This window comes from Nestor notabilis, unplaced genomic scaffold, assembly GCF_000696875.1.
Source record: "Nestor notabilis isolate BGI_N333 unplaced genomic scaffold, ASM69687v1 scaffold3625, whole genome shotgun sequence".
Classification (NCBI taxonomy): Eukaryota; Metazoa; Chordata; class Aves; order Psittaciformes; family Psittacidae; genus Nestor; species Nestor notabilis.
This window is the reverse complement of record NW_009927694.1, coordinates 30198-46174: the sequence shown is the minus strand read 5'-3', so window position 1 is coordinate 46174 and position 15977 is coordinate 30198. Positions and strand designations below refer to the sequence as shown.

The 15977-nt window shown below is 36.7% G+C and overlaps 1 protein-coding gene across 1 annotated transcript in view; it reads right to left on the bottom strand.

Moving 5' to 3' along the window:
• Window positions 1-1664: 1664 nt before the first annotated feature.
• UCHL3 (ubiquitin carboxyl-terminal esterase L3 (ubiquitin thiolesterase)) overlaps window positions 1665-15977 on the bottom strand; it is a 44504-nt gene continuing 30191 nt past the window's right edge. The window contains exons 7-9 of the mRNA XM_010014150.1: window positions 6733-6808; window positions 3615-3673; window positions 1665-2353 (exon numbers count right to left, since the gene is read on the bottom strand). Coding sequence (XP_010012452.1) covers window positions 2270-2353; window positions 3615-3673; window positions 6733-6808 — 219 coding nt within the window. The 3' untranslated portion in view covers window positions 1665-2269. The remainder of the gene's footprint in view (window positions 2354-3614; window positions 3674-6732; window positions 6809-15977) is intronic.

Sequence of the window (15977 nt, the reverse complement as noted above, 5' to 3'; positions counted from 1 at the left end):
CATCTTACATGTTAATAAACTGGAAATTATCACTGAAAGTAAAACAAAATAGAAGGAAACCTTACGCTGCAGGACAACTCATTTGAAGACTATGTAAAAACCACTCATCAAAACTATCATATTGCGAAAATTGGTAAGAATTCTTATTTATAAGTTTTACTTAAGATTCAAGATGTATTTTTCTCATTGTGGCCATGAAAAAATCCCAGCCCAAGTTGGCTATTCTAACCTTGGTTTCCTTTGTCATTAATTCATTTAATCAGTCCTCACACTCAGTTAAAACTCTATTTGTAAGGTGATTTTGCAATAAATAACTGCACAAAAAGAGCCCCTCCACTTATTACCTAAACCTACCAAAATCTCCTGAGCACTGAAAAGCATATATGGTGCGAATATTTCCCTGAAGCAGACAACTTTGTAGCTAATTTAACAGCTTAAAACTGCATTTCCACTTCCTCTCTTTTCTCATCCTCCTCCCTCCCCTAAAAGCACCTTATCTATATTAACTATGGCTTACTTTAAATGTGGTCCTCCGAGTCACCTTTAGTATAAAATATGTGATATCCCAATTCAATTATGACAACTTTTATTTGATTTTTCTGATATTAGTAGGAAAACAATGCAGCTGCTCTGGTTACTAAAGCCTTTGATTTTTATTTAGAAGCAAGTTTCAGGGCTTTACTAATGAGCATGGCAACATAAAGCATGTTTTAAAGATACTGCATTTTACTGGGGTCAAAAAATGCTCAAAAATAGGAGCTTGTTAGTGGTGTTCTTCTCCCTCACTTTTCCAACCAGCTCACGTATAGGAAACAGACTCTTGTTGTTAGTGGACTCTCCAGGTGACATGTTTTAGACAGACACTCCGACTTTTTCTTTAGAGTGCAAAAGATGTTCTTAAGCGATAAGACAGACTCCCAGTCCTCTTTTCTATAAAGAAGGAAAACTCTGCCAGATTGTTCTGGCATAACCCCATTCGTTTTTCCTGCAGTGACAATTGGTAGAGAATGAAAGCACCCTCTGGGACATGGAGGGTTCAGTTTCCTTTGGCAGCAGTCTTCAGTGGAAGCAAACCTGAATTATTTCACTTCAAAGCAACAAATACGGATATAATTTTTTTTTCTTTGAATGTCAAAAACATGCACATTAACCAAAACCAACCTTCACAAGAATCCTACAGCATAAGATTGCTTAGCCAAAACCAAACCAAACCCCAACCAAATTGTTACTAGTTCAAACGTAGAAATCAGTCAACAGTACCTTAAGATCCAGTGGGTGGGGTGGGAGGGATGGCACAGGGGAAGGGTATCACATAGCATTCAGTAATGCCAACTGACAAACTTACAATAGACATTCCTAAAGGGAAAAAAAAAAGCATATGACCATTATGGCTATCTATCTTAAAATTTATAGCCTGTTTCTGTTCTTGTTACACCAAACTTCATTAGAACAATCATTATTTTTCTATCATTTATTTATTTCAGTTAGGTGAGATAAATACATTGCTGTATTCACCTGGGTGTGCCCTCCACAGTCCTACCATTTGAACTAGCATTAATTACTAATGTAGCTTTTCTGAGCCAAAGATCCATGTTGATTTTCCATATATACAAACAGCAAACACTGGTTTAACTAAAGCTTTTTGACAGTTTATTAACATCATCAGGCTTGAGAAACAAAATTAAGTTTTATTCAAAATGTAGACTAAGATAATTTTAAAAATATGTCAGTGCTCACCAACAGTAAGAAGAAACAGTCCTTTTTCTGCCTTTTATCTTCCATAAATTTATTTATAAATAATGCACTGAAAAAAAATCCCAAGTCACCTGTAAAAGTTTTTTATAATATTCTTTTATCAATATAATTAGAAGATGGAGATAACCTCACATTTCAAGTTTTTACCCATTAACATACCACATATTCCACTCAGAACGTTATCTGTGAATGATACAAAAGATAATCCTGCTCTGAACTAGCTCATCATTATTATGATGAAATATCACAGACGGTAATTCCCAAAACTTTTAAGAGGGTGGAAGGGGGAAAACCCCACCACATGAAAGTCTTGCACAAAATGCATGCGTGTATATGAATACCCAAAGTTGCTTTAGGAACAAGCAGCAAGAAATAGCAAGGACAAATGCAAAGTTTATTCCATGTATGCTACAATTAATCAACATGATAGGGAAGTATCAAAATTTGTACTATTAACATATGGCAATGGTTTTATTGTTACAATGCATTGCATTAGCCCCACTGGAAAAGGCTTTCAAGCTGCAGACAGTGCAATTGCATTAAATCTTAATTCTTCTGGGTCACGTTCCATGAATTTCTTGCAAACTTCTATTGCGTCCTAGGAAAAAAAAGTAAAAAACAGAAAAACAAAAACCACTATAAATCATATTTATTAAAAAAAAAGCCCCACAACTGAAATATAAAGATATGCTTCATACAATCTATGCTTAAAATGGGTTTTTCTATAAAGGATTACTAAATAGGGTAGCAAATATATATAAACTGTACTTCTGATGTGTTACCATTATTCAAAATTATTTACAGAGCTCACATGGGCAGCATAGGAGCAAAAGTTTTATGCAGACCGTTAGCAACAATGACTTTTTGTGACTGAATATTATTTTGTGTCACAGATGTGTTGCTTTTCTGACTTTCTAAATGCATCTCAGAAGTTTGCCTTTACTAGTACTGCTGTACGCAGAAATGTTCCCTTTGTCTCAAGATGAATTTAAGCTGTGTGGGGTAAGTGAAAGATTATAAGTAATTCCTTCATCTAGCTTTAGGGTGCAATCTGGAGAACACATGTTATCAGTAAAGCAGAAAAAAGCCACATATGAAAAAAGGAAAGCTTTATTCAGCTTTTTCCCCTGCCCAAACAAGCACAAACTGTATGCAAGCTTCACAGACGTTAGTCTATGCTACTAAACTATAAAAGGTTTTGCTTGGTCATTTTTTAATTTCTCTGGTTTCTTCCTTTTGTAAAGCTAATCCGGTCTGGATACCGCAAAAGTCAGATCTATGCACTGCCTTCTGTCAGCCTAAACTTCGCATCATTCTGTGGGGATGACAGTTCATGCTCCCAATTCAGTATGTTCCTTTCCAACTCATCTCTCAACTCAATAGCTCCAGACACAAAAGAGCACCCAAAAGAAGTCACGAAACTGGAGAAGAATGATTGTTAGCAAGCATGAGACAGGAAATCAACTTCTGTCTAGCATGGCACCTATCAAACTAAACTAAAGAGAATGAAAAATTATCCTTCATCTCATATACAGTATTAAAGGATCAGGGGTATGTGAAAGTCTCAGCACAGAAGAAAAGTCAGTCTGGTCTTCTGTTATGGTTAACCCTTCTGACATTTCTTCTTATCATGTTATGATACTCTGTCATCCAGAGTTAGAACATCAGTGTTCTGAAATACTTGTTTTAAAACTAAGTAAACCTAATTCTGTCTCACCATTCCACTCGCTGTATTCCTCATTCAACCATAAATGTAGCAAGACTGTTGTATAAATATTTTTATAATTCTTAAAAATAAATTTTGTGGAAATTAACAAGAATTCTGTATAACAGCATTTAAGAAGATTTTCTATTCCTACCTCTAAAAAAGAATCGTCGCTAGTTTCCCCATGGTTTATTGGAAATGGCTTGCGCCCATCTGTTGAAAGAGAAAGTGAGATTGAACAACACATTTATAAAATTAGAAAAGCTTCATTTTTCCAGTTAAAACTATTTGGACAGATTTTATTTTTGGTTTTTTTTTTTAAACAAAAATGCTACCTCATTTTTCATAAGAGAATCACACATGCCACTAGCTATTCCCTGGTCTCTCCTCCACTGCTGACTGCTTCAACAGGTATCACTATGTATCATCAGTCTGCTACTTTAGAAAAACATAATCCAATCAAAACAACTTTTTAATATTTCATTTGAAAACTCTAAGGCTATAAGTTGTGATTGTTTTAGTGCTGGCGTAGTACTTTGTTTTTTTCAAGTAAAGAAGAACAATTTCAACTACACTTAATGGACGTACCCGGACAGACAGCTGTACATCTGTGGTCTCTGACAGCTGCCATCAGGCACTCCACGACAGAACAGAATACCAAACCCATTAGTTTGATGAGTCTGGCATAACTGAAATGTTACTCTCATTTAAAAGAAATAAGCAAACAAACCTAGTAACTTCAAGTATTAAGGACTTTCACATCATTTAAAAATGATTATCATAATGAATTATATTTTCTGCCATTTGCAATGTGACAATGTTATTCTCAGTATTTTAAAAATAATTTTATTCACAGAAATATGTTTCAGGTTACTTGTAAAAAGCTAACAGTCTGAGGACATCTGTCAGGATATCCTAAGTATTTGCTAGACTGAATTCCCTTTTGGCTCTGTCCTCCCTTCTAAAGACTTTTCCCTGCCCGAAGATTCCATCAAAGTTGAGAACACTTCCAAATTACATTTTCCACAACTAAAAATAGATTTGATGTTGAAAGACTTTTGGATTTACATGAACAAGACGTGGTTCATTACTGTAACGACCATGATTGAAGCTACAACCATGCAAAATCTTCAGAACATGTCAGGGAAACAGAACTGAATGACCTTTTCTATTGCAAGTTAAGTTTGAATCGAGTTGCCTTTTTTTTTTTTTTTCCCTAAACATGTATCTTGGCAGAACAGCATTTTAATTTCATGTGCCTATAAATAACGTGTTTTCTGTGGCAAACACATAAGCATTTAGCATCCATGTGCTTTCTTAGCATTTTCTGCCTGCCAAAGCCCACGTGCTGGCAGCAGTGACTGAAGCCACTAAATCAATTTAAAAGCCTTCTCCCATTTTCCTACTTTTAAGTACTTTTTTGCTTTCTTCTGCTGGTACATACAGAAGTTATTGTAAGAACAAAGGGAAATTGTAGTATTGTCATGCTACTACATTACAGTGGAGTTAAATGCCTCTTTTTTTTCCTTTTAATTTAATAAAAATAATTAAAAAAAAGGTGGGTTTTATCTTGCATCATACTTATGGAAAACAGTTAAACATGATACTCATAGTTTATAGTGTGCTTTTTAAGCAAATTAATGCACAATGGAAAGATAACGTGGAAATCACGGAATCATAATAGTAGCACACAACTAAAAGAAGACCAAGCCATCCATAACACCTTGAAATTCAGAGTAATAAAATATTTATATTGCATCCTACAGTACTTGCCTCACTATTTGATCTAATTCACTGACAGCCTCATGAAAATACAGAAATGTGTGCCTGTTGTTCCTGATTTACCACTGATAATACTCTTTAGATCACCTTAATAATAACATAAACACCTCTTACATACTGCTTATACCTCAGGTTGTGAATAATTGTCACCTGTTAAGGGCATTGCTCAATTACATTCTGATTTTCAAAAGATGAAAATGTTCTCAGCAGAAAACACTGCAAAAATTGTGTTAGGAAAGACCAGTGACTTGCAGTTTTCAAATCTTGATCTACTTGATAGTTTTCTGAAGAGCCTGCAGCAAAATCTAGTTGCCCAGCAACACGTTTAAGATTGGAGTCATTAGAGAATATTTGGGCAGAATTTGGTGCTACACAATCTCAACAGAGGAAAAAAAATAGCTGTGATTCAGAAAACAGAGACTACTGTTCTACAGTTAACTGTCTAGTAACCACAAAAATGTAAAAGTAAAAAAAAGGAGTTGCAGAGTGTTTGTATCTGCTAGTATCCTGACTAGTACTCTGCTCTCATGAGATCCCACTTGGGAGTACTGTGTGCAGCTCTGGTGTCCTCAACAAAAGAAGGACATGGAGCTGTTGGAGCAAGTCCAGAGGAGGGCCACGAGGAGGATAAGAGGACTGGAGCACCTCCCGTATGAAGACAGGCTGAGAAAGTTGGGGCTGCTTAGCCTGGAGAAAAGAAGGCTGCGTGGAGACCTCAGAGCAGCCTTCCAGTATCTGAAGGGGTCCTACAAGGATGGCAGAGAGGGACTCTTCATCAGGGACTGCAGCGATAGGACAAGGGGTAAGGCTTCAAACTTAAACAGGGGAAGTTCAAGTTAGATATAAGGAAGAAGTTCTTTACAGTGAGGGTGGTGAGGCACTGGGTTGCCCAAAGAAGTGGTAAATGCTCCATCTCTGGCAGTGTTCAAGGCCAGGTTGGACAGAGCCTTGGGCGACATGGTTTAGTGTGAGAAGTCCCTGTCCATGGCAGGGGGGGTGGAACCAGATGATCTTAAGGTCCTTTCCAACCCTAGCTATTCTACAATTGTATGACTACATCCTTTCAGTTTAAACTGCATCAAACTGTTTATTTATACAGCTAACACTTCTAAAGTGGTACACAGTTCATTTATTAATGCCACAAGCAATCTGGGAACAGAAATATAACAGTATTTCCCTCTCTGAAACTTCTGAGTGTTTGTCAATTCTTTCTTTGTCCTTGTAAATCATAAAGGAAACTTAGAGGCACTCTAGTATTCGGTACCATTTTATCTTAATAGGAGGGAGTTGAGGGAAGGAGAATCCAAAAAAAGCAATGTGAAGAAGGCTGTGATTGTTTGACAGAACACCCCCACAGACCCTATGATGTATCTGAAAAGAACCAGAGCTGTACCTTACATCAAGCAATCTCTCTCAAACACTGACAGTTAACAACATTACTACTTGTATTTGTTTCAAACAAATGGAGAGAGCAGATAAAGTGTTCTTACCCAATTCATAGAGATGACCACCTACGTTAACTAATGCAATAAAATGAAGATCTACTTTTTCATCTATACTTGGTGCCTGCAAGAAAAAAAAAACAAAATAAAAAGAAGTGTTGTTCACTAAAACGCTTATCACAATGTGATTAATGTGAACATATCATCATAATACGCAAAACACCTGGCCAAGACAAATGACAAGTGAGAAGCACATTCTGGATCTACACAGAACGGCAGAAGTCACGCTGCAGAACATTTTGGAATATAAAGAAGCTTTCTGCAATGCACAGGTTAGTAAGAATCCTTTCAGTAAAGTATCTTGAAGTATCTCCAATTATAGCTCTACATAAAAGCTTTATTTTTCATTATTGAATTAGAAGTATTATCAGCTCAAATACATTAACATTAAAAATAGATATTCCTATAAATAACAACTCCTTCATTAAATCATCTCCCATAACAAAGCGATGCAGGGGTGAACTCTGAACCTGTAGTATTTTAAACCCAAAAACATTCACTTGGTCAAAATAGTCTTTTCCTCATATGGTTAGCCACATATAGTACAGTTAATGTTCCCTCCTCAGAAGTGGTCAAGAGAAACAGTTCACATATCTTAGATGGGGAGGAAGGAAAATAACAAGAGGTTCCTAGACTAAAATTTCAAAGTGGCGTTACCGCCATCATACCAAGAAAGGACTCAAGTGGAGTGACAGCACCGAGTGATAAGACATAAAGAATGGTTACACTTGATAAAGAGCTATCTAGCCCAGTACTGTGTTGCTAAGTATAGCAAGCAAAAGCTTCTTCAGAAGAAACACATCACCACTGTTGTGTTCAATAGAAATTGATGGTTTATTTCCTCATCAATCTTTCCAGTCTGCAGCTGAGCCTCAAGCCACAGTTTAAGATACTGTTTGAGGGAATGGGAAAAGCACCTCAGTTTTACTTAAATCATCAAGAATCTGACTCCTGTGACAATATATTTCATGCAATTTTTCTTCCATTTTGCAATTACTGTTAGCTTTATGTGAATTTCTGGAAGTATCCCAAAACCCTAAGAATTTGCCAGAAACAGATTAAAACGAGTTGTAGAGTCTTACAGTCATATAATTTTTTCAAGACCAGATTAAAAATTTCCTTTGTCCTTATGGTTATGAGAAAAGACTTCAAAAAGATGATCTAAAATGAAGAAATGTAGCAAACACCCAGAACACAACATAGCAAAGGACAAGAAGTCACCATGAGGCCTTCAATACATCAAGAACACGAAAGAACAGAGTGTTACAGTAAGCCAGTAGGTTACTGAAATTCTATGTAGCAAGCTCAAAAATAAGAGAAAGAAAGAAAAACAAAACAAAAAACCCACAAAACCTCCTGTCACCCTCATTTGAGATGCATCTCTATGACCAGTTAAAGTGTGACAGGTGTAAATACCCTGTTTCATCTTTGTTTCAGAGGGCCTAGAGTAAAGAAAGTGCATTCCAGCCTCCGAGGAAGAGGCAGCTATCAACAGGACAAGAGGACCTTTCCACCAAAACTCCAAGGAGTCTTTCCCCTACGGCATAAGTGAATTGCCATTGAGAATTTTGTTTTACAGAAGGCCAAATAGATCCAGGACTTAGAACAAAAAAAAAAAACCAAAAAACAAGCAGAACAAGCAGACTCAGTTGTAAACTGTTGTAAACAGTTGTAAACTTCCAAGGACCACAGGTTTCCATAACTTCCTGACAACCACACAAGACAGTAGCCGACAACCAATGATACCTTGTTGTTACTCCCATCAATCAACCAACTTCTTACAAGGCATCTAAACTGTGCTGCTACAGAAGTGTGCAGTCAAGCGTAACTGAGTCCTCATCACATCCCACATTGCCACTTAATTCTCTTTGTAGATATGACTTCATGGCTGGTTCCTTATGAATTAAACATACCAACTGGGCTCAAGGAATTTCAGAGTTAGGGGAAAGACCACTGCTAGTTAGTCTCACTTCAGGAAGGAAACAGCTTAGCATTTAAAAGCTTTGAACATATGCTACCTGGGCTCAAACTGACATTAGCTATAAGAGCTGAAAGTACCACTACTTCAGAGGACTTTAAGAGGGGGTAAATGCTCCATCCCTGGCAGTGATTCAAGGCCAGGTTGGACAGCTTTGGGCAACGTGGTCTAGGGTGAGGCATCCCTGCCCATGGCAGGGCGACTAGAATTAGATGATCTTACGGTCCTTTCCAACCCTAACCATTCTATGATTCTACAATTCTGTGTTCAGGATTTGGTTTTGACCATATTTAGAACAAAATAGTTGCCCTTTTGACCATTTGAAGATTGGATTGTGTTCTTCGACAGCTTCTAATAAACACTTTTTCTATAGGAAGGAATATTTGGCATGCTTGGAATGTCAAGCCTACATACAGCTAGAAGATGGATAGGGAAGCCATCAAAAAAAGCATGATTAACTTTTCATAGTTTACTTGGAGACAGACTCCTACAGCATCCTGCTGAGTTTTTGTACATACATAATCTAAATAACATGCTTTCATGGTGCCATTGCCACAACCCGTAAGAAATGTTGTGTTTTAACATTTTTAATTCCCCAACCTCAGAGAATGAAAGTGCCATGCCATTACTAAAGCTTCTACCACATGGTGTAATGCAGACAGTCTCTTGTGACTTCTTCTCATATAATGTACAAAGCAGATTTATTATGTTGCTTGAAAATTTGGATTTCAATAATTTTTGACAATTATTTGCATAATCATAAGCACAGAGAAACAATAGGCTCTGAAAAGTCAAGATGACCTAACATGTTGTTAAAAAAAAAAAAAAAAAAAAAAAAAAAAATCGAAATACGTATTATGAATAAAAAGTTTTTCCCTGTAATGAATCTGATTCAAAATCCCCACACCACTCCTTACGGGAAAAACAATCAAAAAAAGGACATCCATTGCACATGTGTGCATGCATGTGTACAAACATACACAAGAAAAAGAAGCCTAGTCAGGCCAATTCCTACTTCTCTGGGAAACTCTAGAAATTCTAGTACCTGAAACAGAAGATTTTAAATTTCAAAGGAATGGAAAGAAGAGGGAATGGCAGCTTCAGAGAGATGTCTCTTGTGGTCTCCTTGAAAAGCTACACCTTTGGCCAAGTTTTCAGCTCCTAATAAACTCTGTGTGAATGCTTAAAATTAGAAGAGGACATAGCTTTAAGAAGTCTGCTTGCATGTTCATCACTAGGTAGTATTTTCAGAACAATTACAGAGGATTTTCTCTTGATTGTCCTTCTCGTCAAAGGCCACAGTAACATGAACATCAGTCAAGCATTGGGATGACCTGTTCCTTTAGATTTTTTCATTTAAAAAGATCACCCAATGTGCAAAAGGAGACAGCAGATTTAAACGACCACACATCCAAACAACAAGGGAAGGAAAAGACAGTTCCAAATCGGGATTTAGAACTAAGCTAGGGGATTCAAGACTCATTTTTCCAGTCTTCTGAAGAGCTGTAGCACACAGTGAAGAAAATTTCTATTTCTTTCCCATCCAGAAAAGACAGAATGAGGACAAATACCAACTATCTTTGGGAGCTTACATAAATTTATGTTATGGTTTCAACCTTACCATAAGGAACAAATTTTGGTAGTTGGGTTAGTGGACATTACCTTTCCTACTTACCTCTTCAAAAGAAAAAAAAAAATAAAATAGTAATAATGAACAGTAGACTTGAAACTGATTTGAAGAGGAAAAACGCGCAAAGTTCAGTGCTCACGTGATGGTTCTGAGAACATCTCAGCTGTAATTTGTGGTATCAAGGTATTATGATAATGCTTAATGGTAATAATACAGTGTATTCCCAGTCTCACATACAAAACTAACAGCCAAGATTGTTGTGCCCTCTAATTTTGGATACCACAATAAAAGCACCTAAATGACCAAGCCCTGATTTTTCACAGGATTTGACTGCCTTCTCTACTAACCTGGACATTCAAATTAAACAACTGCTGACTGCTGTGAGAAGTAAATTTTAGTTGACTTGTCTCAGGTCAATACCCATTAGTTCATGTTATCACAAAAGCACCTCTACATTTCTTCCTCTGTTCTTCACTAGCAGATTTCCAATCAGTAATTTTTAAAATGGCACTTCCCAAAGTTTTTACTATACAAATAACCCTTCCTACACCCTCTTGTTGTACTAAGAAATGCCTTAATTTTACCTTTCAGCACTGCCTGCTGCCCTCTCATGATAAACTACAATCCCTTGCTGCACTGTGCTGCAGAAATGTAGTGGTAGCTCTCTATACCACTGTTTGGCCAATCATATCAGCTGGTCTAATAAAGTACATTTCATTATCTACACTGTTTATCTTGCTAATGCACTTAGACCATTATCCCAATCTAGGAGTCAGTATTCAATTTTTATGCTTTTCAAATCTCTTGATCTTCAAATTTTGCTAACTTAGAATAAAACTGCACATCAAGTTTGATGTGCAACTGGTTTCTTTTCTCCAAAACTGCATTTCTGGGATGAACACACAATTGGAAAAGACAAACTGTCTTACTCTCATGGACACACTGAACGAGTCCTCACCGCATCCTGCTTTATAAAAACAGGTTCAATGTTATATGAAAGATTTCAGACAACTTCTTCCAATTAAATCTTATATTTTTACTGTCTCGTTACACTTGCTCTTGAGAGAAAGGAGTGAAGCAAGAACCAATGCAGTAGAATGCTTTGCATTACAGGGAGTGACTGGGAAAGGAAAAAGCACCACTTGTCTTAAGGCAAGAAATTGGCATCAGGAGTCTCCTGGGTTCTGGAAGAAGAGCAGTAATGACTGATAAGGAAAAGACAAATTTGCAAAACCCTGAGGAATAAAAAGTTTCACATGCATCCAACTGAAAGATCATGACAAAAGTAACTGAAATCTAAAAGAAAAAAACCTTAGGGAATTAACTATACAATTCCACTCACAAGGAGTCACAAGAGGCCAAAGAAAAACATATTCAAAAATCAAGTCTACACAACAGAATGTTACGTTTAGATTCAGTAAATTTCCAAGGGGAAAAAGTGATGCAATTGCTATTGGGTAGATCAGGCGTCTCTAATTTCCATTGTGAAGCATAGAACATGCTTGGACAAATGTACCGTGGAGGCCCGTAAAAGGTATTTGAATCCTGGTTAAAATACTTCAATTAAAACAAAGACCACTGGAATGATGATCACAGGTTTCAGCAAGATGATTTCTGGCTCAATCTCAGAGAACAGCAACATCTCAGGTCATGCTCAATATACTGCAGTGAGTTTCACACTTGAACATACTTCGCTTAATGTAGATCAAGGTATCCTTTGTCCAGAATAATGAAAAAGAATTTCTATAAGAAAGATGCTGAGGGACTGTCTTGAGTGCTGACCCAAGAATGGACAAGAAGATCCTCTGCTAAGCATTGCCTTATGTATTTTTCTACCATGTTGTCTCAAGTTTACTGTGTCCCCAACTACAGCTAGAAATATGCAAGTGTCAAATGAGGTACAATTCCAAGATGCAGGACAGTAGCATCTGATTTTGAATGAGAGGATATCAAGCAAGAAGCTGAAATTCAGAGATGGGCTGTATTGGTGACGAGAGTATCTGGATAAAGAATGTTTATAAAAACACAACTCTCCCTTTAGATCCATAAGCAAGAGGGATTATTTAGCAGTGTGCTGCTCTAAACAGGTATTCCTGGTTTGTTTTTTAAAGAGTGGGAACTTTAGTCTGACAGAGAAAGTAAATGAGCGAAAACAAAGAGCATGTTTTCCAATTTGAGATGTGCAGGAAAGAAAAAAGAATTAGGAGAATAGCTTGACATATAAAAGCCAGCAAAATGATCCTAAGGCAAGCAGAGACACTAAAAGAGGAAAAGAGCTGGAAGAATAAGAGATCATTACAAGGACTGAGAAAAATTCAACATTAGTAATCAGGCATGTTGTTATCTATGGTTTAAAATTTTGCTACATCTACTGTACTGTATTTATCTGTTTGTTTTGTTGTTGTTGGTTTTTTGTTTTCTTTTTTTCCCCATTATATAAAAAGTCGTATTGAGTCTGGCTGAGATGGAGTTGACTTTCCCCATACCAGCTCTCTCAGTGCTGTGCTTTGTATTGGTAGCAAGAAAGGCATTGATAACACACCAGGGTGTTAGCTACTACTGAGCAGTACTCGCACTGCATCAAGCTGTATCTCACCCAGCAGGCTGGGGATGGACAGATCTTGGGAGAGGTGGAAGAAGACACAGCCAGGACAGCTGACCCAAACTGACCAAAGGGATATTGCATACTGTATGATGTCTGCTCAGCAATAAAGGCTAAGAGAAGGCAGAGGGAGGAAGAGGGCATTCATTATTACAACACAATCACAATTCTGCTTCCCAGAAAATAGCTGGACATTACCTGCTGATGGGAAGTAGAGAACAAACCTTTTGTTTTCCTTTGTTTCCACACGTGACCTTTGTTTTTGCTTTATTAAACTGCCTTTATCTTGACTCTAGAGGTTTTTTCCATCTTATAGTCTCCCCCCTGTCCTGCTGAGGAGAGGAGTGATAGAGCAGCTTGGTGGGCATCTAGTGTCCAGCCAAAGTCAACCCACGACAAAAGAAAGTTTTCAAGTGGGTACTTTTACTTATGGAGCATAAATACTGTCTCCCGTAATTAAAACTTTTGTTTTTAATTTTGAAACTATCTATTTTTTGTTTCTCAATGTTTAAGCGGTAGAAATATATTTAGAATTGCAAGAAATTCAACTGTATTTTAAACAAAATATACAGGATGTTTCTTCCCCTCCTTTAAGTGCATAGATTTCTTAATAAAAGCAATACTAGAACATTTTCATACAACGCTGAGACCAGTTCAGCCTCTCTATACATCTTTTGTACACAGAATGATCAGTGGTATACTAATAATACTTGGTGACAGGCATTGACAGGACAAAACTTGAAAGACAACATAGCATTTTATTATCGAGCCAGCTGAGACAGCTTTAATGCTAAAAATGCTGTCTGATTTTTTGCATATTAAACTAATTTACATATAGCCTGTGCATTCTTGAGACTTTTTGGAAAGGTATGTTATACAAAAGTGTAAAGACAAGAACATTTTAGTTACCAATAAGTATCAGACTATATTGTATTCAGTGATAAGTCTTTGCATACAGGACTTAGAATTATAATGTAAGAGGGAGAAAGTAAAGATCTCAGGGGAGTTAACAAGTAATACTTAAAACTATTTTTAGTGGTAAGCTTCAGTTTTGCCAGATAAGAGTTGTATCAAAGGCTACTTATTTTTTAATTTTTTTTTTTTTTTTTTTTTACATTTTCAAAGCAAATGCTCACTGCTAACGATGAGGAGTTATTTTTAGAATTTTTTTGAATAAAATCCTCAACTTGCTGACAGTGGTTTTCTAGTATAATGACAACAGATTATGCTGTAATGGCCATCCTTGGATAAGTCATGATCTATTTAGCACTGAAGTAAACTTGTGGTCAATTAATGTTTTTGTTCTAGGCAGGCACGCTCAAGCTCAAGTCTTCCTCAATAAGTCTTTTGTTAACAATGAGCTTATATAGGTCAAATTCAAACAAGATCCCACTGTCAAACGACAGAAGTGTCATGGTTTAAGTGGACAAGAAGTAACACAGAATTTTCCAAGTTCTGTTAAACAAACAAAAATAATCCCTGTGTAAAATGTCAGAGTTTGCCAATGTTAATGACATAAATATTAAATGAGGGGGTAGGAAGCATGAGTTGGGGAGAACTTAACTCAGTGCTGAACTCCATGCCTCCTCAATCTCAAGATATTTAAATAGCTCCAAATGGTAACATCAAGAATGTTCCTTAGTTGTAAAGATTACAAGAGAGCTAGATATTTAATAACAGCAATTATTATTCACATAAACAGAAAGGAGTCTGGGAAAAGGTCTCATATTGAGATACTTATCAGGATAAAAATATAAAAGCTATAAAGGAATGGAAGCATTTGGACACTAATTTTTAATAGCATTAAAACATTAAGAAATATTTCCATATCTGGAAAAACAGCTCTGTATGAAAAAAGGAAAATATTTGGACCACAGCCAGAATAGTTATTTCACCTCAGTAAAAAATCCACATACCTCAAATAAGAATTTCTAGTAACACAGGTGAAAGTGGTCATTGCCAAAGAACGATAAAAAGGAAAGCACTGTCCCAATTTTATTTAAGACTATTCACTTCTACGTATCAAGATTTTTTTTTTTTTCTGAGTGTAGTAGAAGTGTGATCACTCCTTAAAAGCAGGATGAAGTTAACACTAAACCATTCTTTCAGTTTAGTGTTTCTGATGGTGGTCATATGACAGTTTAGAAATATTGGCTGTTGTGTGCATATAATGTTTTTCAATGTTTTCAAGATATATTTGTGCCCTGTGAGTGAAGAAGGAAAGAAGTCTAGGTATGCTACTTGATGACAAGCTTTTCTTATTAGAATGTCTTCACCTTCAACCGTAATGTATGTCTACAAACTGGATAAAGAAACAGATGTCAAGTGACAAAATAAGCCAGCCCCTTGGACTTACAGGAAACATTTCATCTTTACTGAAATACACAGGGACCATTAAGCAAGACTTAGAATGAAAGAAAAGGAGACTAGGTTTAGGATGTGCGAACATAAACCAGGTCTCAAACACAGAAGAAATAATATCATATGACAAAGAATTAGAAGCCCCTTGGTTTAGCACATCCAAATGAAAGATCGTGAAGATGAGGTGAAAAGAAGAGGCTGGATGTAGAGCCTATGGCAAAAAAAAAAAAATAAAAAAAAATAAAAAAGAAAGCTACTTCATGAAAGGCAAATTTCACCTGTGCTTTGACAATGATTTGGCAGATGTACTGAATAAAAAATACCTGGACAGCAAAGCATGCACCGATGTACTTTTGCTGTCTGACATGGGGGAAAGGAGGGAGAAAAAAAAAAAAAAAAAAAAAATAGAAAAGGAAAAAAAAAAGAAGAAAGCAAGCCTAAGAATGGTTGAGAAAAGACCCCAACAAAAAGTGACGCCTTGAAGACTGAAGTTACGTGGCTGAAGGCCAGTCATGTCAGAGTAAGAAAAGACTGAAGATGGACTACACTTACAACAGAATGAAGCCCAACAGATGGAAGGCGTATCAAGGGCCGCCAACGACGAAGACGGATTGACGGACTGGTAGCCTTTGCAGGACCTACATGATTACGTTTGGCCCAGG